Here is a 20819-nt window from a genome sequence, read left to right as displayed (position 1 = left end):
TAAATAGATTACATTGATAAATGGAACACAGAAGCTTTCATTTACTCCTTTAACCTGCTAAATATATTTTCTACCTAAAGTTATATCTTCTTTTTCTCCTGCTTTAAGGATACCAGTCAACCCCTTGATAATGACAGTGTGCTTTGATACTTGCATTCTCAAGCAAAGATGAAGCCCTGTCTTTGCTGCTGTTTCTCTTGTTCCCCTTTCAGTTTTTCTTAGAGTTTAAATTTGCTGTATTGGAGCTAAAGCACTTGCAAGTTCTGTGTATATGATGGTAGCTGCCTTTCATAATCAAATCATTGTATACATTCCTCTGAGCTAGCTATCTCATTTTTTTGTGATATAAAACTTTGTGATATTCACAGGGCAGCTATTGAAGGACATTTAAAAACCAAATGCAAGCCTCAGCCTGTAATCCTTCGCCTTTGGGAGGCTGAGGTGAGTGGATTGCCTGAGCCCATGGGTTCGAGACCCGCCTGGGCCACTTGGCGAGACCTCATCTCTACAATAAATCAAAAATTAGCCGGGCATGGTAGTGTGCACCTGTAGTTCCAGCTACTTGGAAGGCTGAGGCAGAAGGATTGCCAGAGCCCAGCAGGTCGAGGCTACGGTAGCCGGGAGCGGCCTCTGCACTCCAGTCTGGGCAATGGAGTGAGACTCTAGCTCAAAAAATAAAAATAAAAATAAACCAAATGCGGCAATTAAGTGGGCTTTTATTAAGCTAATCAATGTTAAATAAATGTATAAGTAAATGATACATACTGAAAAATAATGCAATCCAACTAATCTCAGACAGCAGTGATTTTTAAGTGACATTACATTGATTTAACAACACATTGATTTGCTGTTACTATCGATAGTGGGATCAATAAAGACAACATTTGAAGTCAACAAGACCCTAAGTAGAAAAGTTTGACGTAAAATTGAGTACCCCATGTCAGATTTTAAATTTTAATTACCATTTTAACTCATTTCGGTCTGTAGCCACTTTTATATATGGTCGTAAGGAAATCATCAGAGCTTATTTAGAGCTTACGCCACTGATTCTAATGATGTGAAATACATTTTGTATGCATACTGTGTAGTTTGGGTGGCTTTAAATAAGGAAATCGGACTAAAGCTAAGCATGGGTGCACGGCAGCAAATGTTTTTGTATAGTCAGATTCTTGTGTTGAAAGTCTGTAACCTGCATGGGAAAAGTGGAGCTACAGTTTTGTTGAAACAACACCTTGACCTTTCCTTTGCTAGCACTGCCGCTGCACTCTGTTTTGCATCTTCTTTGGCCAACTTTGCTTTGTAATGCATTGAGCATGTAGAAATTAAGGGGGTTTTGCTCTTAACTTTGGTAGTTCAGAAATGGGGCACAGAGGAAGTTGCTGCTTGGCTGGATCTGCTCAATTTGGGAGAGTACAAAGATATCTTCATCCGTCATGACATCAGAGGGGCTGAACTTTTGCATCTGGAGAGGCGAGATCTTAAGGTACTTCCTTTGTGCTACTCTTCTGCTCTTGAAATTTTTTTTGCAAAACAGAATCTTTTCTCCGGTGCCTCTTTTGTTATGTGCTTCTAGCTTGGCTTATGTTATGCAAACGTGCAGTAATCTAACATTCACTGCCCTGTGGTTTGATTTCCTTGTATGCTTTCTAAACAAGAATGTCTGCAATTTTTTCTGTCAAAATCACTCTCTATTGTAGCTAAAGCTAAGCATGAATTCAGTAATTTTTCTCTGTATCCAGTGGTATGGCTGTTTCTGTGTTAATATTTCCAAATGGATCATGTTTCTATTAGCTCATTTTATTGGATCAGCATGGAAGGTGATAATTATTGTTGAAAATGACTAAAAACATCTAATATATAGTTAACCACTAAAAATTAATTCAAAATATCAATAACAAAGGTTAAAATTCTGTTACTCTCAAAAAGCTTTTTTCTTTAGTAAATGAAGTAAAAATCATGCTTTTGTTAGAAGGCAGCTCAGAGCCTATTCTTTATGACAGTGAAAGAAAACCATTAATTCATGATCTGCAGCAATTCCCTTTTATTCTTTGGATAAACTCAATACTACACACAGCAAGAGTAGGCTGTTCTGTCCAGGGCTCAGGAGTAGGGCCTTATCATGTTATATTTTCTTACTACGCATGACTATTTTAAAATTTCAACAAGTAATAACATTTGTTGGAGTGATTCCTTCCCTATTGACCAAGTTCTAAAATGCATTGAACTATGATACAATGAATTCATAACAAATTAATGAACTGTTTGACCGTCATCTATAAATATATTAGCAAAGATCTTTGAAAAGATAATAGTATAAAGTTTACTTCTTTATGAAAGATATCTATTAAACAGAGTCAAAGAGCATTTTAGCACATCAAAAGGTGAACACCACTTATACCTAAACAATTTTAGCCATAATTATAATAAAATAATTAATTACCTTAGTTGAGAGTCCTAAATCTGGAACATAGCAAACTCTACAGTATTAGAGTTCATAAAGCAAAGGTCGGCTTCCAAACTTAGAATGAGTGCACAGAAAAATAAATGCTGGAGATTGTTATAGCCAGCATATTTGTGTAACTCCTGATATCTTTTGCTGATAGCAATATTTATTGAGTAGCTTCTGATTAATACATTATGCCAGCTTCTCTCAGTGGTGTGTGCCCTCTAGAAGCTTGCATGTCATTTGCCATGAATGAGCGTACACTCAAAGAAAAGGTTCTGTGTGTATAGAAGCCATATACATACATAAAAGTACATGCATGTATATGTGTTGTATATACATACAAACATACATAAACTTATAGGTACACAGGTACAATGAATGAAGCAAATATTTGCAGAATGAAAAACAAAGCTCATGCAAACACTAAGGCAAAGTTAGATAAGAGGAGAAAGGAGATGGTTAAGAATTATTTTAGAAAACTTTAGCTTTTCCTGGAGCTTTGTTATTGTTGTTCTGTTTTATTTTAATGCAATTTCCATTCTCATACTTAAAGCTTTTCTTTTAGAAGTTTGTATTGACATTGTTTTTTTTTAACCCTTGGCTTTAAAACAGGGTGCAAGGGGGTAGGAGAAGGGAAATGTCCCCGAAAGAGCCTTCTGTGGCACAAATTCATAGAGCCTGAGAAGAAGCTCCCCTGATCTCTGTGGCTGTAGCTGGCAACGTGGGCAGGCCCTTCACAGTAAGGGCTCTAAATGCTGGTGAAGGCTAACCTCCTCCATAGGTAATGCCATCCACCCCCGTTGCTTCAGATCCTCCTTACAAATAGAGCAGGGACTCTCAAGTTCTCTCTCCAGCCCTGCCTGACCTGATTTGTGAACTTTTGGACTGTGTCACCAACGGCCTACTTGACACTTGGGTATTGCACAGAGACATCAAATTTTTTTGGCCTTATTTTTTATTTTTCTTTATATAAGTTTATGAGATACAAGTGCAATTTTGTTACATGCATAGCGGCCAAGTTAGAGCTTTTAGGATATCCATCACCCAAATAGCATATATCACCCAATAAGTGATTGCTCATCATCCACTTCCCCCTTCCACTCGGTCACCCTTCTGAGTCTGTATTGTTTGTTATTCTGCTCTCTTTGTCCATGTGTACATCTTTTTTTAGCACCTAATTATGAGTGAGAACATGCGATATTTGTCTTTCTGTGTCTGGATTGTTTCAATTAAGATAATAACTTCCTGTTCCATCCAAGTTGCTGCAAGAGAGATGATTTCATTCTTTTTTAAAAATGTCTTCTTAAAGGTTAAATAATACTTCATTTTGTATATATACCACCTTTTCTTTATCCAGTCTCTGTTGACGGACATTTAGGTTGGGGATATTGAGCTCAGCATCTCCCAAACCATGTCCTATCCCACTCCCATGCTGTCTCTTCTCCAGTGCTCTACATTTTAGTAAACCACACTTCTGATCCTCAGAAACTCCAGACAGAGAAACTCAAAGTCATACACTTAGCACCTTCCTCTTCCTCATCCATCTACCTCTAGCCTGCCAAGCCCATCTCCAAGTCATGTTGCTTTTAATCTCCATTTATTTCTCTGTATCTCCTGTCCACAGTTCTACTTCATGCCACTGTCCAGTCTTGCCTGTGTAAGGTCAGTAGCTTCCCAGTTGTTCTTGCCACCACTACTCTTTGTCTCTCCAGCTCATTATCCACATTGCAACCATAGTGTTATTTTAACATCTTCAATCAAGCGTATCACTTTTCTGCTTAAAACCTCTCAGTGGCTTCCTGTTTCTATAAGAATAAAGACCCACATTCTTATGGAGGCCTCCAAAGTTCTGCTTATTCCTTCAACCTCCTGTGGAGTCTCTGGGCCCTCACTAGGCTATGCCCCATCCACCCTGGCCTTACTTCGATTGCTTAAAAATATAAAACATTTTCTCGCCTTAAGGGTATACACTCTTTTGCTGTGTTTCTCCCCCTTTACCTGGTTAACTCCTGCTCAGAGCTTGGCCCAAGTGTTACTTCCTTGTCTCCAAAACAATTAGAAATACTGATGTGAAAAGTTACAGTTGGGAAAGGGAAAATATTTTTAATGTGCTTTAGCAGATAAAGATGCAAACGTGACTGCATTGTTATTCTTGCTAGAACACAATAGGAAAAAGGAAGGAGGGACACCAAAAAAAATGGTAGACACATGGTGGGGGGTGGTTGTTTATTTTTTGTTTTCTCTAAATGAAAATTTGTGTATATGTGATTGGAAGGATAAGTGAATATCTGTAAAGCATGGTTTGGCAAAATTAGGCCTATTCATCCAAAAAAAGAAAAAGCCAATAATGAAGAATATGATAAAAATAAATATATTGTGATATAGGATAAAATATATGACAAAAATAAAACAAATGTCACAGCATAACTTTATCACAGCGTATACCCTAGAAAACATAAAAGTACTGAATTAAAACTGTAGTAAAGAAAATATAACTAAGAAATTAGTGTAGCTCTGTGGGAAACATACATTTCATTACCTTAACACAGCAATTCTGAGTAGAGTCTGCTTCCCCCCTGGAAGTTTTATTCTTGGGAATACATTGTGTATGGGTTAAAATATTTATATTAAAATATATTTTATAATTAGATACCTATGTTATCACAAAATATAAAGGAAATTTATATATTCTACTCAAACAAAATAATCTAAATGTGACTGTAAATGCATTTACATTCCAAATTTGAGAGCAGTCACTGATATCTTCCTCTAGGATTTGGCCTTGCTTTTAAGAGTTGATATTTTAGCACACACTCAGGAAATGTATAGTGTCATAGGACTAATTTTGGATGCCCTTAGTTGTATGAGAAAGTATTTTTCTGGGTCAAATATTATAAAAGTGTTATCTTGAATAGAATTGGCTGTAGAAAGAGTATATTCCAGAAGGCTTCAAAATCATCGATAACATTGATGCTCTAGAACTCAAAGAACTCATAAAGGATAAAAGGGGGAGAAAGAGAGGGAGAGAGGATTAAAACCAATTTTATCTATTTCACTTAAAAGTTTAAAAATAAATAATGCTGTTAATTTACAAAACAGGGTGGATATTTAGAATCTTTATCTTCTTAGACAAGTAATCTTATGACTCCATTTTTTAAGCTGCTTTGAAAGCCATCTTTTTAATAATTTTTAAATATTTCAAATCTTGTTTTGTGAAGAGGTCACTTGACTTCATGCATTAGCAAACAAATTATACTCATTACACTTAAAGACACTGTAGGATTTGAAAACCTTACCTCTTTCTTAGTTTTTCAGATAGTGAATGTTATGGTTATCTCAGATGGATTTGATTCATTCCTGCAACAGATATTTGCAAAGTACCTTCCATGCACACTAGTAGTCATCATTTGTTTATGAAAGATAAATATTGAATTTTTGGCACTTATTGAAAGATAGTTCTTTAAGAATCAAGCATAATATTTCTGAGGGAAAGGAGCCAATGGTGTTTTGAGAGAAAGCATCAACCTACAGATAACTATGCTTAAGTAATTTGTTACATTTACACATATCAAAGTATAAAGAGTATTTAAGTTAAATATTCCTCTCAAATCAAAGACTTCTAATGCAAGTACAAATTCATTTACAGTACAAATTTAGGCAGCAGGCACTGGTATCTTCCTATAGAATTAGGTCTCACTTTAAAATTTAACATTTTAGCATGAGAAATGTTGACTTAGAACTAATTGTGGTTGCCCTGGTGTCCTACATTATTTTTCTCAGAGATTCCAAAAGAGCCCATCTTAAGAAGAAAAAAAAAGGAGAAATTAGACTCTTGAAGAAATCCCACTGTATTTAATTTTTGAGAATGTCACAGTTAAGAATTTGTGCAGAATGTGATTTTTTACCAATTGACAATTCTTCAATGTCAGGTTGCTTTTGTTTTATTAACTTATTTTTCTAGCTTTCACTTTCTGAATCACTTAATATAACTAAAATGAGTGAACTGAATGCTAATTATGTTACTCGCTGGTTAAATATTTAATCCTATGTTTTCTATTATCAATAAACTTCTTCCTTTTCCTTCTTCTTTTTTAAAATTTTTTCTGCCTTTAATTCTTATTTTCATTTTCCTTCTACTCTTTTTTTTTTTTTTTAGGACCTGGGTATACTGAAAGTGGGCCATGTGAAGCGAATTCTCCAGGGAATTAAAGAACTTGGAAGGAACACTCCCCAGTCTGAGGTGTAATCATATTGGTGCTATTCCTTGGAAGAGAAGTAATTGCTACTCAATACAAAATTCTTGGAAGCAATTGACTGTTTGTGTAGTTTTCTGCATAAATAAGTAAGCACCTCTGAAGCACCTCTTATGGCTTGACATTTTGCTGTGGGGAACATTTTGATTTGAAATATTAGAAAATATTTTTGTGCCAAAAAATACATTCCACAAGGCCATTTTCTTATTGTGCAAACCTGACATGTTAAAAAATGTTCACAATAGTGAAGAGGAAGGAGGAATCAAAGATGATTGCATTGTCTAAAAGATAGAATTGCAAAATGTTTACTTTCCTTTGATCTGGTCTGTTGGAATTGTCTTACTGGTGCAACTGCATAACGATGTGTGGCTAAAACTGCCTGGGTTTCATTGTGGGAAGCATTGGCCCTTTTCTTAAAATCACTGGTTAGGAGACTGGAGATGTAAGTTGAGTTATGTTTTGAATGTTAGATTGACAATACCTCTGGTTCCTAGCGCTCAGTGATCAAAGAATATGGTTAAAACTCGTCAAATGCTATGAATGAATTCAAATGTTATTGCACGATGTTCCTGCCTGAAATGTCTTTCTTTTCCTTGCATGTCACATCTAATATTGTAACCTTAGTAGTTTTAATGTCAGTTTTAATGGAATTTAATTTATTACTACTCAAGTATGTTTTTGTTGGTTAAAGGCACTGCACTTTTCTGTTTTTTAATGTGGAATTTTGCATAAATATTCTATACCTGAGACTTTGTGAACATGTGTCTGTGCCATAATCAACAAATGATGCACATCTTATGCAAGTCGATTTTATTTCAACCTATCATAAATAGTAGGTGTGCACATTAAGAAAATTCCCTGGGTATTTTTATAAAATTACATGCTCCATTGCCTAACAAAACTCATTACAACTTTCTAAACCTGAATTATCACATTTTATTTTTGTTTTTTATTTCAATTTAATAATTATTTAATATTCTGCTTGAATTTATAACATAGTAGACTGTTAACATCCAGGAATTTCCTGAGCTCTCAACTGAGATTTGTATAATGAAGGATCGCCTAGACTCACTCACTAGCTTATGGTGACTTCTGACAAACTTCCCAACAGAAGAGATTTAAATTTTTTCTGAAGGACTTTGTGCTGTTAATATTATCTCATGTAATTTTTAATTCCTACCAGGTGGATATTATTTTTCTTTTTATAAACCACTATACTTCAATGTAACTCATTAGAAGTCAATGTTACAATGATCAAATCTTTGAAAGTCAAAGGAATGCATATCAAAAAGTCACCAAAATATCCTTAAATAAGCTTTTATTAGCTATTAAGTACCAAAAAATTAATTATAATTTTTAAAATGTTCTATATAAGTAAACAGAGTACTGACCCAGTGGTGACAATTTTCATAAAGTAGCCCACCAGGTGCTCAATAGATACATACACACAGATATATACATACACACATTTATGTGTATATACACACACATACACATATACATGTCTATGTATAAACATAGCCTATGTACTTATAATCTTGAGATGCATATCATTGATATTTTCTAAACAATAATTTGCCCAGTGTTTAAATTGAAACATTAATAAGAGAGCATTTAAAATGAACAATGGTCAGGCATATATAATTTAATTGTATCAAAGGAGTTTAACTTTTTTATACTTTATTCTTATTTATTCTTGGGTATTTAATTACTAATGAAATCATAAAATTTGAATATCTTAAAAATAAATGAACCTAATGGGTTCCTGACCGAGTATATCTGACTATATCTTTTACCCAAGTTATGGATAAGTGGAAATCTGTTTTCAAAGAGAATTATATCAAGTAGTTTTTTTTTTTAAGAGTCATGAGCTAATTACTCAATTATTCTGATTTGATCCATACATAAGAAGTCAGAGGTCCCCTTTTCCAGTCCTTCTTATAGTTCTACCTACATGATGTCCTGCTCATCTGAACACTTTTCTGAAGTCAACTCGGTGCCAGATTCCCAGAACTCTTCTGAGATCACAGATCCCAATCCAGCTCTACCAAAAAAGGAAAGGTGGGGGTAAGGTAGGGAAGAACTCTAGAACAAAGAATGTATTCGTATAAAAATCTTGATTGACTTTCACCCTCTTCAAGCTATGACATGTTCCAAATTTAAGAGTGTGTTGTAAAGGATTGAATTTTTTTTTCATGATCTTTTTACTCTTGGGTAACATCCTTCATATATGCTTTAAAATCTCAGTTAATGGAATCCTGCAGTGCATTCCTGGCTAGCTCAGTTGACAGAGCCTGAGTCTCTTAATGGAATCCTTAATTAGCTAGAATTTTGTTGCAGATGGTTTTTGGATGAGAGAGATTCTTTAAAATGACAATTGAATTTTGTTGTTTTTGTTAATTGAGAACAATTTTCTCTGTATGCTCTGTCTCCATATGGCTGGGCAGAGCCCAAATGACTTCACTGACACCTGTTTGCCAGGACAGTACCCTCAGAGCCTCCTTAGGCCCCTGTCAGCGTCATAGAGAATTCATCTTCTTTATGGTAGAAGGGGTTACAGAATAAAGAGAGAGAGAGAGAGTATAGAAAGCTTCTCCGTGGAATCAGATCACAGCTCTGGGGAGTGCAGATGGGGCCTCTGCACTTTGCTCCAGAGAAACACCTGCCTGCACCTGATTGCTCCCTAATGGCTATAATTGATATCTTTTCTCCCTGATAGGCTCTCCCACACCTGGACGATTGGGGTGTGGGGGAGAGAATCAGCCAAAATCTACTTTCTTTCAGTTCCATTAAGAAGCAAAGGGACAGTCAGGCCTAAGTAAAATTCTGAGTACTCAGTATTTCTCTTTGGTGTCTTTCCACTTCCCTTTCTGGGTTTCTTTTCCAAGACAGTCATGGTTTTTCAAATTCTCGCCGTCATCTACGCTCCTTTCTCCATCAACCACCTCTCCCTGGCTTAAGCACATGTGGTGAGTTGTTTAACTTAAAGAAACTAATTTTATAGTCTGTATTTTAAAAAAGGATGCTTGCTAGATAATCTAAATGAATTGATGGGTTAAATAATTTAGTGACTGTGATAAGTATTGCTTGGACTGAGAAGAGGTGACTCATGAATTCCTGGATCTATTGTTGTCTGATATTGTAACCACTAATCAGATGTGGCTATCTAAATTTAAATTTAATTCAAAATTCCATTTCTCAGTTGCACTAGTCACATTTCAGGCGCTCAGTAACCGTAGTGGACAGTACATATGTAGAACATTGCAAAATTCGACTGGACGACACTGGTCTAGATCATTGTTACTCAAGATGTGCTCTGTGATCCAGCAGCATCAACAGCACCCAGGAGATTAAAGAAATGCAGAATCTGAGATCCACTCTAGACCTACCAAATCAAAACCTTCCTCTCAGCAAGATTCCTCAGGTGATTAGCCCTGGCCTAGCTGTATCTTATCCTTCCTAGATATTACAGATCTGAGGTCTGAGGTCTTCAAAAGGTACCCAGAATAGCTTGTTCCCCAACCTGCTCTTTCCTGTCCATCTTCTTGCTCATCCCAGCAATGAGTTGAAACTCATTCATCATCCTCATTGAGCTTTCTTCTCAATCATTTCTAATTCTGGTTCTAGATAAGCCCTACCTTCCTGCTGGCTGTATTTTGGAACACAGGAGATTGACTTGACCAACACGTTTGGCCTCTCTCCAGTCCTCTCTCCACCTCCATGTCACTAACAATCCTCATTTGCTCCGTTTGATGCCATGTGACATGTTCATTGGTTCACAACGTAGACCCGAGGAACATTTCAGAAGGATATGTACTAAAGTAAGTTAAACCCAGCTCAGTCTCCTACAGTTTGCACATTTTCATTTTCTCTTATCAGTAGATTATCCCCTTGACATAGTTCATGCTTGAGTATACATAGCAGTACACACACATTAAATGATTCATTAGGCATGAAAAGGAAAGAAACAAAATGATTGCAAGTAAAGGGAATGTGCCACTTAAGTCCTCAAAGAGGGTGGGTGTTTTTGCTAGATTTAGATCTAGATTTAGATCTGTTTTTCTTGTGCTAACTTATCTTGATTTTCACATGATTAATAATTCCTTAAAATAGTACCTGAAAAATAATATATTCTTGACCCCCCCATACAAATTATTTAATTATATGATAAGATCTTTCCCAGTGACTTATTGCCCACAACCTTTCACTTAGTGATTTTTACATCTTGATACAACTATCAAAGCATAACTGCCTAGAGATTCTTAAGTCAGTTTTTTTATGAATAAAGAGGGCAATATTTTGGACTTCGTGAAAGTTAAGTTTAACAGGAATCAAGGAAGGAATTATTCATGCAAAGTTATGACTTAGAAAATAATAATAGGTGTTACCGCTACACATCACTTCTAAAGTAAGACATTTATTTACTCTGGGCTGGCAACATAGTGGGCTTTCATGCTCTATGGATACAAATTCTTTAAGGGTATAGTTTTTAATTAAGCTGTAAAAACAATACGTCTCAATCTTGGCATGTAGGCTCTTTCCTGTCCACCCTCCTAGCCCCCACCCCATTGAACTCATCCTACATCTTGTGACAATCTTAAAACACTAAATTCTTTCAATAAGCTGAAATGAAGAGTGAGAAGTGAAAATTCCGCAAATGGTAACTGTTGACCAGTGGAATAGCCTCCCAGAGTGGTCCCCATAGTGCTTGGCTGCACTGCCTGTCCTCTCCTCTCCCTGCCGCCCAGTGCCATGATGCCTGGAACTTGTTTGTCTCTTCCATGGCATCCCCTGATTGACTTTGATATGGCAACTTCTGTGTTAGATCGGTGATAGGATGCCTTTCCCCCAAAATAAGCAACACTTTAAAAGGTGATAATTATTGGTTTTTAGAACACATAAGATGTTCGTTTTTCTTATTTTTATTATTATTTTCTCTTTATTTTTTTCAAGTTTTGTTTAGAGACATTTGTGTTAGAAGAAAAAAGTATAAAGATTTCTCATTATAGGGAACAGAGAGATCTAAGGCAGCTGGACTGTGCCTATTTGTAGAATTATTTCTGTTGTTTTTAGAAAAAGTTTAACAGAGTAACTGGGACTGAGAAGTTAAACTTAGTAACAGTGTTTAAGATAAACCCCATACTACATAATGTAGGTAAACAGATTGATTTCTTTCATGTAACTAAGATATTCTATTTATATTATTTATATATTCTCTTCATTTTTATGCACTTCCAAGTTTTAGTTGGAAAACAAAAACCAAGCCACTACTAAAAAGTTATAAAAACTCTGCCTAAAATATTTCATTTTAGCTACAAGTTATTCATTGTATAGGAATTTATAAATAGTCTGGATATTTCATAGGAACTGCATTTCAAGAGTAAATTAATCATGCCTAAAAAAAAATAGGATTACTTTTTAAATGCATTAAAATAAAGGAGTTTTATATTCAGCTGATAATGCCATTAAGTAGGACAATGCAGTTAGATATACAAGCCTAAAAAGGAAAAAGAATATATTTTGTGGTCCTTGATGTTCGATTGCACTGTTGTTTTCCACAGCTTAGCCGTATCTATTTCTATACTTTAAATATTAAGCTGATATTTAGCTAAAGATTTCCTACAGTTCTGGTAACTGGTAACTAGTGCTGTGAAAGGTTTTGGTATTGTAACACTCCCAGTTTTGTGAGTTATATATTGTATATTGAAGATTACTAGTAAATTGAGGTAATATATTTATCTAGAGCTGGGAAAATATGATAATTATTTTCAAATTGTCAAGTAAGTTGTGTCAAATTTTTTTCTTCCTCGTGAGACAAAAGTCTCGCTTTTATGTTAAAATGTCTATTTATACAACAGGTTTCTCCTTTTACTGGTGTTATTAATTTTCATATTAAAATTTTTCTTATCTTTTTATATCAAAATGATTACCATGCTGGTTATTCAAACTGCCAAGATGTATTTTAGTTTGCAGGATTTTTGGCAGACAAAATATTTAATAACAAACAAATATAAAAGCTTTGTATATTTTGTGGCTATAGGGGCAAGAATTTTACCTTTGAATTTCTCTCTGTGAGGCCATGTTGATATCAGCAAAGTCAATTACAGACAGTATTACTTATAATCCTCAAAAGGTTTTCACAAGTTGTATAAATCAGTGCATTTATTTATTATGTTACGAAATTTAATCTTTATACAAAATGCATATTCTAGCTCTCTTCTTGTTTACTGCCGTTGCTTGGAGTGTAATAGCTCTGTTAATGATTTACTTATGTACTTGAAGGACTCATTTCTGTCAAACAGATGCCCAATTTATTTTCCTTGTAAAAAATGGCATTCTTTCCCATCATAGATAGCTAAATAGTAATAAGAGCTTTGTTTAAAAGAAATAAGTTTTATGTTTAACATAAACATTTTTAAAAGGCATAAAGCCAAAATGAAATCACCAATAATAAGAATTTAATGTAGCCAAGGGATTCATTGTGCTGTATTTTGCCATTGTGTATTTTATCTGTAAGTCATAACTTCTTTTCTGTGGTAAATTTTCAATTTTTGTTATAAGAGAGAGTTCAGTGATTGTACTGCCAATATGACATTCAAATGAATATTAAGAATCATGAATCCCTCAAAATATTACAAACGTCTAGTGGACAGCTCTTAGTTCAAGGGTGTAAATTTTTAACATACACTGGCATTTGACTCTGGGCAACTTTACACATAACCATAATGGTGTGTTTGTTTCTGTCAAGTCAATAAGATTTTAATTGTTTTGAATTATTTCTGTTTAAACTTTTTTTATGCACCTGCTTAAAAAGCTAAAAATTTAAAAACATAATGGGACAACATACCACACAGAATAAAGTCACGTGTTTTCAAGGAAGAAAAAAACTGTCTGACTTAATGTGAAGCAGTGGGATATATCAAAGAAGTTGCTTTAACAGCCCTAACGTCAACTGTTTTATTGTGTTTTACAATGTAAGCAGTAAATGAATTGTGAAATATTTAAGAACACATAGTAGGAAACTAAGAATTAATTTATTATAATTTTAAAGACAGTTTTATATTAATTTTTCTATTGCACCAACAATTATCGAAGGTGAGAAAAAAAAGTGGGAGAAACATTATATGGAAATTATAGGAAAAAAGCACTTGAGTTGGTAACTTGGCAAAGGTTTGAGAACAAATAGTTTGAACATAGATACCTTTCACTTTCTATTATAGAAGTGCAAAGCACCTGTGAGCATGTGGTCTGGTACACTCAGTACCTTGAAACAAAAAATGTCACACTATTGAAGTCTGAGACCATATCTAGATCTTTTCAGAGTTACTAGTGTATTCAGGGAACCCGTCCTACTGTTGAAACTTAGAGGTCAGTTAAGGTAATTCAGATGACCTAATCATTTCAAGACATATGATGTAGTCCATACAGATGCATATCTCATGGGGCTTTCTCACCTTAGTGATTAATATAGGCAGAGTTAGTCAGAGGGGCTGGTTCCTATGGAACAACACTGGTAAATATGGATCAAATCATACCACACAGACCAAGAGATTTTCATGAACTTGATAAGTCTTGAAATTTGTTAGCAATGATAGATTTTCCTTACATTTGAAGTAAAAAAAAGTTATTAAAATTTACAATATATAAAGGATTGAATTCTATAATTCTGGAGACGGGAATGTGGTTTAGATTTATTGGAATATGTAACCAACTTTAGCACTGGCTCATTGCATCCTTCCTGCAAGCTATATGTTTTGGTACCTTGGTTTTCCCCAGTTAGAAGTGGCACACAATATTATCAATTGTAAGTACTTGGTCATTTTTCTTTTACAAAAGGAACTATATGTGTGACTCATGCCTACTTTTACCATTTCTTTCTCACTGTCATTTTAGAGAAAAAGAAAGGCTTCCGAGACTATAGCATGAAATATAAAGTCCAAATTGATACCCCTTGAAGTTCAGTTTATAAATGAGAGTGGAATTAAATTAGTACCATCTGTATCAGAGTAGGTTATGGGCATTTTTTTCTGTTTACAAGTTCATATTATTCATTTTAAGTTAGCCTAAAACCTCAGTTCTAGCATCTTCAAAAATTTTGGGTAGTTTAATTTTTTTCTACACTCACCTCAAACAGCCATATAATAGAAGTGGATATATATACATACACATACATACGTACATTTTTTAAAAATTAAGTCCTTCATGTTTTTTCTCAAGTTAACTCCCCAAAGAGGAAAATGTCTCTTTAAAGCAGTGATTAGAACAATGGGGTATTCTGACTGTGTTCTTAGGCTGTGTGGAATGGTATTTTCTTGTGCAGAGTACCTTCAAAACTTTCCATAAAGAAACTAAACTAGAGATTGTCTTAATTGTTAATTAATGGAAATCTGGATGCAATTAAGGTTATTGAATTAGAAATCAGAATAACCTAGTTAAAATCATTCAGTTAGTTATGCATGAGGGTAAGTGAACAAAGACTGTATTGTTAAATAACACGTGAATTTTGTCACTATATCATCCTTGACCCTAAGTTTTTGTTGTTAAATGTGGTATTTGTTATAGTATAGTATGATAGCTTGGAGCTCCTCTTGCATCTCGCTCCCTGAAAAATGTTAAAATTATAAGCCGTATGGCATAGAGAAAAGATTGGAGTTTATCAGCATGGTATTCTTATTCTTAGTGACACAACTTAATTTTTATGATGACAGATCTCCAAATGATTAATACAGAATTATTTGGTGCAGTGAGTGGAAGAAATTATTTTCCTGGGAATTTGCTTCCCATAAAGACCTGATATACAGATGATCTTAGTATAATTGAAATTAATTATAATTTTAATTAGAACCTGCCCTGTTTACAATTGTGTGGCAGTTTTCTGAATATACGTAATGATGAGGATGAAAGAATTGCAGACTTGAACAGTTCTTTTGTTTTCTCTCTTCCTTTTACTTGAAAAGCTTTTGGAAAGCTTTTGAAAGGTAACACAGTTTTCATAGCAACATTATGTAAATTAGGTTCTTCTGCCAAGAAACTCATAAACAAAATATGGAACAATGCAAATGCTTAATCCTAATCTCGGTTTCGGATTGTGTAAGCAAAGGCATTTTATATATCTTTTTTTTCCCCAGTCCTCATGCAGTTGCGTATTTCATATTTTGACCATGTCAAAAGTTGACATTTTATGTTCTGTTTCTAATTAGTTGCAGTAATGTGATAATTCCATTGCCTTGGTTCAGGCCTTGTCAGTGTGAATCTTCACCATTTTCTCCCTTGTGCTTTTTCCATAGCTTTTTAGCCACTGGTTTTTCTACTTGTATTCTTTACCACTAGAGTGGTTTTTCTAAAACATAAATTTGCTTTGTCATCTCTCCTCGCTAAAGGTTCTTAAGCAGTTGATGACTATTGTCTAGGTCGTGAGGAAAAAAAAGGTTTTTAAGTAGGCTCTCCTCTTTTTACAGCACAGCAATTGAACTCATTCGCAAGATTAGTGAGAATGTCTGTGACCTTGCCTCTTCCCACCTTCTTATCATCCTCATCCACCATTTCTCTTTTGACCTTTGGTAATCCAGAAATGTAGAACTACTTACACTTTAATGCCTTGGCATAATCACATGCCATAGATCAACTTATTAAAGTGGCACACTTTAATAAGTTGATCTATTAAAGTGAAATAGATCAAATTGAACTTTCTGTGAAACCCTACCTGACTTCTCCAAGCAGATGTTTTATCCATGCGGGAGGTGTACTCAAACTTTTTCTGTTAAAATAATATCACATTTCAATGGGACGCACACACATCTGTCTCTCCCACTAAATTTCTCTCTCCATCTTTGCAGTCTCAGTATCCAGCCAGCACTAACAGGACTTTGATAAACGTTTGTGAATGAAGGTAATATAAAAACCAAACTTCTCTATATTTGTATACTTTCACAAATAACAGCTTAGAATTTCCTTAAAGTCCACATGAGGTAAGTGTGCACTCATAAGCATGCACTGTGGCAAGCCAACAGAAGAGAAACAGCAAGGAGGAGCAATGCATTGTTTTGTGAAGGGTAATCACTTGTTAGTTGTACATCAGAAATATTTGTCACATCTGAATTCTTGCTTCTGAAAATGAGGCTTATAAAATTTTCACATAACTGCAAAACACTTAGGTGTAAATCATAAATTTGCCCTAAAGATGATTTTTCTCTTTTACAGACATTTAATGTATACAGTCTATATAAACACATGATTTATATATTACCTATGATTACCTACACACAATAATGAGACTTAAGAAAGAATAAAAAGCAATAATGAAGGTGACTTTTTAAAAGTATATTATTCTGCCAGGGAGATAGAGAATAAGTTTGTGTGATTTCAGATCATTTATAGTTAATGATTATTTTAATGTAAACTTAAGAAGTCTTGTTTGTGACTATTATCACCCCTTTTAGAATATAAAGATAAAAAACTCTTATTTATGGGACTTTTTTCTTTTGGGAATCTATAAAGCCTTTCTGCCATGTCCCCATACTATCACAGAAATATCTTCAAAGTTAATCATTTCTAAAATTAAAGATTAGTCACAATGTGTGTAATTAACTGAAATGCCCTCCTTCCTTCATTCACTTGAGAGATACTTTTCTATCTGCAGTGTTCTTGGCTCTCAATTAGATACTGGGGATACAAATAAAGTAAGACATAGCTCCTGTCAGGTGGAATCCAAGATTGTTTTCACAAATGTTTTTCCACAGTCTAAGATATTAGGAAGACTTTTTTTTTTTTTAATCAAGTGTTTCTCAGGTTATTTCAGAGAAGGAGTCTCCTTCCACTCAAAAGAACTAACCAAAATCTGTGTCATAAAGAAGTAATCCTATTTTTATGTCCACGATTTTTATGTTTCGTGTCAGCCACAAATAATTGTGACCATGTCTTGTCAAGTACATATTTCATCAGTCCTACAGAAGTCCCTGTCCGCAATCATAAATACTATGTGTGATCCAAGTGACTCATGGATCTTTAGAATGTGAGTTAAATGTGAAGTTCATTTTAGGAAGGTATGTGACACATGCACCAAGACATGAAAGAGGTATACATTGTAAACCCACAGTAGAGGGAACAAGTAATGCTTGCTAGTGTACTTCAGAGGCTCTATTTTAAGTTGGGGACTGATGTTTTCTTGATTATATTTCACGGGGAGTAGGGAGTAACAATATTTAACAGGTAGCATTCTTATCTAAGCACATAGTGAATATCCTACTAGTATTTGTTTGCCACAAGGCACTGATATCTAGAAGAAAAAAAATTGCGTTATAAAAAATTAATTTTTCTGAATTTTTATTGATGGTTAGGCAATAGCATTTCTATGGAAGGAAAAAATGTATCTTTATTGGCAGTTAAATATGGAAAAACCTTACTTTATATATTTTTACATTTTGATGGGCATATTTTGACATCACTGTTTCCTATCAATATAAAGTATCAACCATTTCTGTGTTCTCTAGCGAAAGAAACATCTTAGTTTGATGCAGCTTTATTCTTTGTGTGATTTTGTACAAGGTCCACCAAAGGAGTTAGCTCAGAAGGCTGGACAGTTTACCCTTATGTTCTGCACATTCATGTCACCTTTCAGTAAAGATCATCAAAATCACTTGCCTCCTAGTTATCATCATGTTGGAAACAATATAGTTCCTTTTGTCCCTGACATTGCAAAAGGTGTTTTCCATTTAGCCTTGACATGTTATTTATAGTTAAGAATTTACTACATTTTGGTAGTCTGTTTTGAAACTAAGCACTTGTGTTTGAAAGATGCAGATATTATCTATCTATTTATTACACAGTGGGCTCTGTTTGCTGCAGAAAAGAGTGAAACTTTTAACTGCTTAGCACACTCGCCATGAAATATATCTGACAGAGCAGAAGTTATAACTTTGGCTCAAATTACTTTTAATAATGGTAAGACAACGTGAGTTTTGTTTGTTTACATGCTGTTTACAATGGCATAATTTTTAAAAAATATATACAATTGAGATATTTATTGCATACTATTTTAAAGATGTTTTATGTGTTTTCACCTTTGGAATATATTGTTACATTTCCTTGTACAGATAATTTGGGTGGCTTTGTTAATGTAGCTAGTGATTTTTATGACTACTAAGTGACCAGTTTTTGGTGCCTTTTATTGTGGGATGCATGACTATGTATTTATTGTACGGAAGTCACTGATGTGTGTATTTTTGTACTTGGCTGAGAGTAACGGTTGATCTTGATGTACATGATGATGAGAGATGTCTTTTCCAAAGGGCACTGCCTTGGGATCGTCCTTCTCAAATAAAAAGAATGCATTTGAAGAAAGTGTGACGTCTACATTCTTTCTGGTGGGAATTTTTTTTTAATTAAACATTTTATTTTGAAATAATTGTAGATTCACATAAAGTTGTAAGAAAAAATACAGGCTGGGCACAGTGGCTCATGCCTGTGATTCCAGCACTTTGGGAGGCCAAGGCGAGAGGATTTCCTGAGCTCAAGAGTCTGAGACCAGCCTAGGCAACATAGAGAGACCGCGTCTCTTCAAAAATCAAAAAATTAGCTGAGCATGGTGGCGTGTGCCTGTAATCCCAGCTACTTGAGAGGCTGAGGGCACAAGGATCACCTGAGCCCAGGAGGTCAACGCTGTGGTGAGCTGTGATTGTGTACTGCACTCCAGCCTGGGCAAAAAAGTGAGTCTCCAACTCTAAAAAGATAAAAATAGAGGGAAGGATGGAGAGAGGGAGAGGGAGAGGGGAGGGAGGGAGGAAGGAGGAAGAAAGAAAGAAAGAACGAACATACAGAGAGTTTGTGTAGCCTTTACCCATTTCCCCCCAGTGGTAACATCTTGCAAACCTATATCACAATCAGGATATTGAGATTGCTACAGTCAAGATACTGAATATTCTGTCACCACAAGGACCCAGAATAAGGATCCCTTTGGTTTCCCTCTGATAGGCACACCTATTTCCCTCCTACCCTTTCCCACTTTTTTTTTTTTTTTGAGTCGGAGTCTCACTCTGTTGTCCAGACTGGAGTGCAGTGGCCGCTCCTGGCCACCGCAGCCTCGACCTGCTGGGCTCTGGCGATCCTTCCACCTCAGCCTGCCATGGCCGCTGCCATGGCAGGCTGATTTTTGATTTATTGTAGAGATGAGGTCTCGCCTGCCCAGGCGGGTCTCGAACCCGTAGGCTCAGGCAATCCACTCACCTCAGTCTCCCAAAGGCGCGAGATTACAGGCTGAGCCACCAAGCCCGGCTCCTTTCCCACCCTTAACCTCAGATAACCACAGATCTCTCCATTTCTATAATTCTGTCATTTCAAGAACGTTCTATTAATGGAATCCTACAGTATGTGACTTCACTCAGCATAATTCCCTGGAGACTCATCTAAATTGTGCGTATCAATAGTTCATATCTTTTTATTGCTGAGTAGTCCTCCGTCTGGTAGGGGAATTCTTAATGATAGGAACATAGTTTGGTTTACCCTTATGGTAATGATTCCTTAAAGTCAACCAAAAAGGCACTCATTAAGAGCCCAATGCATGACAAGTGTTGTCTCTGCTGGTAATGATCTGTGAATAACTGCCTAGTGAGGAAGAAAGAGTATTGTAACAGAGAGTATCATGAGCAGTGATAAAAAGCCACCGCATGTGTGAGAACGCAGAGGAAGGGCAGATGTAGAGGAGGTTTAGGGGCACCTTCCTGGATAGGTGACACTGAGTTGAGTCTTCAATCAGTTAGCCAGGCAGAGTATGTGTGTGAGAAAGGCAGCCAAACCGCATGGAGGGCATATGTAGTGTTGCTGAGACATAAAGCAAGAGCGGGGAGAGATAGAAGATGGAACTGGAGGAGGCGCACGCAGAACTAAGCCATCAGATTTGAGCCCTGGACAGATCAGTGACCTCGATGGGTGAGTCTGATGTGAGGAGTGCTGACAGGACAAGGAGATCAGCTAGAGGTTACTGAAGAAGTCTGGCCAGCAGATGGTGAGGGTCTTCTTTAGGGCAGTAACTTTAGTGGAAATGAAAAGGAGGGAACAGATCTTAGAAATACTTAGGTCTAGCCGGGCTCGGTGGCTCAGCCTGTAATCCCGCGCCTTTGGGAGGC

At 35.6% G+C, this 20819-nt stretch overlaps 1 protein-coding gene across 5 annotated transcripts in view; it reads left to right on the top strand.

The window, feature by feature from the left end:
- The window catches only part of DGKH (diacylglycerol kinase eta), a 103065-nt gene extending 95570 nt beyond the window's left edge, over nucleotides 1-7495 (top strand). For 2 of the 5 annotated variants that reach the window (XM_008068714.2, XM_008068715.1), the window contains 2 exons: nucleotides 1353-1483; nucleotides 6603-7260. In XM_008068714.2, coding sequence (XP_008066905.1) covers nucleotides 1353-1483; nucleotides 6603-6692 — 221 coding nt within the window. In that variant the 3' untranslated portion in view covers nucleotides 6693-7260. Of the gene's footprint in view, nucleotides 1-1251; nucleotides 1484-6602 lie in introns of all 5 variants that reach the window. The other 3 variants (XM_008068716.2, XM_008068717.1, XR_002482579.1) reach the window with 2 other exon arrangements.
- Nucleotides 7496-20819: the final 13324 nt, after the last annotated feature.

Source organism: Carlito syrichta, unplaced genomic scaffold, assembly GCF_000164805.1.
Source record: "Carlito syrichta isolate Samal-C Ts95f unplaced genomic scaffold, Tarsius_syrichta-2.0.1 Scaffold311489, whole genome shotgun sequence".
NCBI classification, from domain to species: Eukaryota; Metazoa; Chordata; class Mammalia; order Primates; family Tarsiidae; genus Carlito; species Carlito syrichta.
This window is presented reverse-complemented; position numbering and strand designations above follow the sequence as displayed.